Here is a 2,159-nt window from a genome sequence, read left to right on the forward strand (position 1 = left end):
TCATTAAGAGCAATGGGGAATTTTTTTTTTTTCTTGAACCTAACGGCTTTTCATTTTGCAGCACAGCTTTCCAGAGTGAGTGAAAGAACTTAAACCAGGGGCAGGTTGATAAGTCGAAGTTTAAAGCCTGGAAAGCAAGTCCCAACACCGCCCACCCTCCCCGACGGCGGGACGCCCTCCCGGGACAGCCCACCAATCACAGCCGGCAAGAGCCCGGCCGGGGGCGGGCAGCAGCCCGCAGGGGCGCAGAGCCCAGCGTTCCGCCTGCGCAGCGCGGGCGGTGGGTGCGGTTCGGGCACTCGGCGACGACGCGCCGCCCGACCGGTAGGAGCCGCCCTCGGCGAGCGGGCGCCCACGCCGCGACCGACGCCGCCCCTTCGCCCCTCACCGCCGCTGACCACTCGAGCGCCGACATGGTGGAAGCCGACCGCCCCGGGAAGCTCTTCATTGGCGGGCTCAACCTCGAAACCGACGAGAAGGCCCTCGAGGCAGAGTTTGGCAAGTATGGCCGCATCATCGAGGTGCTCCTCATGAAAGATCGAGAAACCAGCAAGTCCAGGGGCTTCGCGTTCATCACCTTCGAAAGTCCCGCGGACGCCAAGGCCGCCGCCAGAGACATGAACGGCAAGTCCCTGGATGGTAAGGCCATCAAGGTGGCTCAGGCCACCAAGCCGGCCTTTGAGAGCGGCCGGCGCGGCCCGCCGCCGTCCCGCAGCCGCGGGCGCCTGAGGGGCCTGCGCGGGACCCGCGGGGGCGGCGGCGGCCCGCGGCGACCCCCGTCGCGGGGCGGGCCGGCCGACGACGGCGGCTACGCGGGCGACTTCGACCCGCGGCCCTCCAGGGCCCCGCTGCCCCTCAAGCGCGGGCCGCCGCCGCCGCGCAGGGCCGGGCCGCCCCCCAAGAGGGCCGCGCCGTCGGGCCCGCCTCGCAGCGGCGCCGGTGGGATGCGCGGGCGGGCCCCGGCCGCGCGGGGGCGAGACGGCTACGCGGGCCCGCTGCGCCGGGAGCCGCCGCCCCCGCGCCGCGACCCCTACCTGGGCCCCCGGGAGGAGGGCTACTCGCCGAGGGACGGCTACTCCAGCCGCGACTACCCGAGCGCCCGCGACCCGCGCGACTTCGCCCCGTCGCCCCGAGAGTACACCTACCGCGACTACGGCCACGCCGGGGCCCGGGACGACTGTCCGTCGAGAGGCTACGGCGACCGCGACGGCTACGGGAGTCGCGACCGCGACTACGCGGATCATCCGAGCGGAGGCTCCTACCGAGACCCCTTCGAGAGCTACGGGGAGCTGCGCAGCGCCGGCCCGGCGCGCGGGCCCCCGCCATCCTACGGCGGAGGGGGAGGCCGCTACGACGACTACCGGGGCTGCTCGCCCGACGCCTACGGCGGCGGCCGCGACGGTTACGGCGGCCGCAGCGAGCGCTACTCGCGGGGCCGCGACCGGGTAGGCAGAGAGGATCGCGGGCTGCCCTCGTCCCTGGAAAGGGGGTGCCCTCCTCCGCGCGATTCTTACAGCCGGTCGGGCCGCAGGGCCCCCCGAGGCGGAGGCCGCCTGGGAAGCCGCTCCGAGAGGGGAGGAGGCCGGAGCAGATACTAAAGGAACAGACTTGGGCCCAAATCCGTTTTCAAAGAAACTAACGGAAAGAAGAACCTGTTCTGTGGAAATTGCCCAAGGACTGGTACAAGGAAGAGTTGTTTTTACCTTTTAAGAATTACCTGTTAACTTCCTCTCCATAATTTTTCTGCTTTTGGGAGGAAAAAAGTTAAAATTCATTTAATTTCGTTTTGGAATTGTTAACGTTTCTTGCAACAAGCTCATGTTAAAAGTATGACTTGACTCTGCGTACTAGTCTTCTTATATTTCCAAGTAGAAATTCTGCTAAAGGCTTCCTCCCTTCTAAATTTTCCTGATAAATGAGGCAAACAGTTCTAAGATCTTTTACAAATAATCTGCTCACCTAAAATGGAGAAATGTCCATTCAAACCAACTAGATTTTTGGGGAGAGAGTGGGAGGGACTGGTGTATGCTACTCTCAACATTTCAGGGGGTCTTTCAAACTGAATCCCTCTCATTGTTCCCAGTATTAAAAAACAAAAGACCAGCAACAACAACAAAAACCACTTAGATGAGATGCTTCTGTAAAGAAGGTTCTATTCA

The 2,159-nt window shown here is 63.6% G+C and overlaps 1 protein-coding gene across 1 annotated transcript; it reads left to right on the forward strand.

The window, feature by feature from the left end:
* Window positions 1-359: 359 nt before the first annotated feature.
* On the forward strand, window positions 360-1,950 carry RBMXL2 (RBMX like 2). The gene has a single exon (XM_058544671.1). The coding sequence runs from the start codon at window positions 414-416 to the stop codon at window positions 1,596-1,598; it is 1,185 nt and encodes a 394-aa protein (XP_058400654.1). The 5' UTR covers window positions 360-413; the 3' UTR covers window positions 1,599-1,950.
* The last annotated feature ends 209 nt before the right edge of the window (window positions 1,951-2,159 follow it).

The sequence above is a fragment of the Diceros bicornis genome, chromosome 7 (genome assembly GCF_020826845.1).
Source record: "Diceros bicornis minor isolate mBicDic1 chromosome 7, mDicBic1.mat.cur, whole genome shotgun sequence".
Taxonomy (NCBI): domain Eukaryota; kingdom Metazoa; phylum Chordata; class Mammalia; order Perissodactyla; family Rhinocerotidae; genus Diceros; species Diceros bicornis.

Coding starts and splice junctions, on each gene's coding strand:
- RBMXL2 (XM_058544671.1), top strand. CDS start 414: ATGGTGGAAGCCGACCGCCCCGGGAAGCTCTTCATTGGCGGGCTCAAC.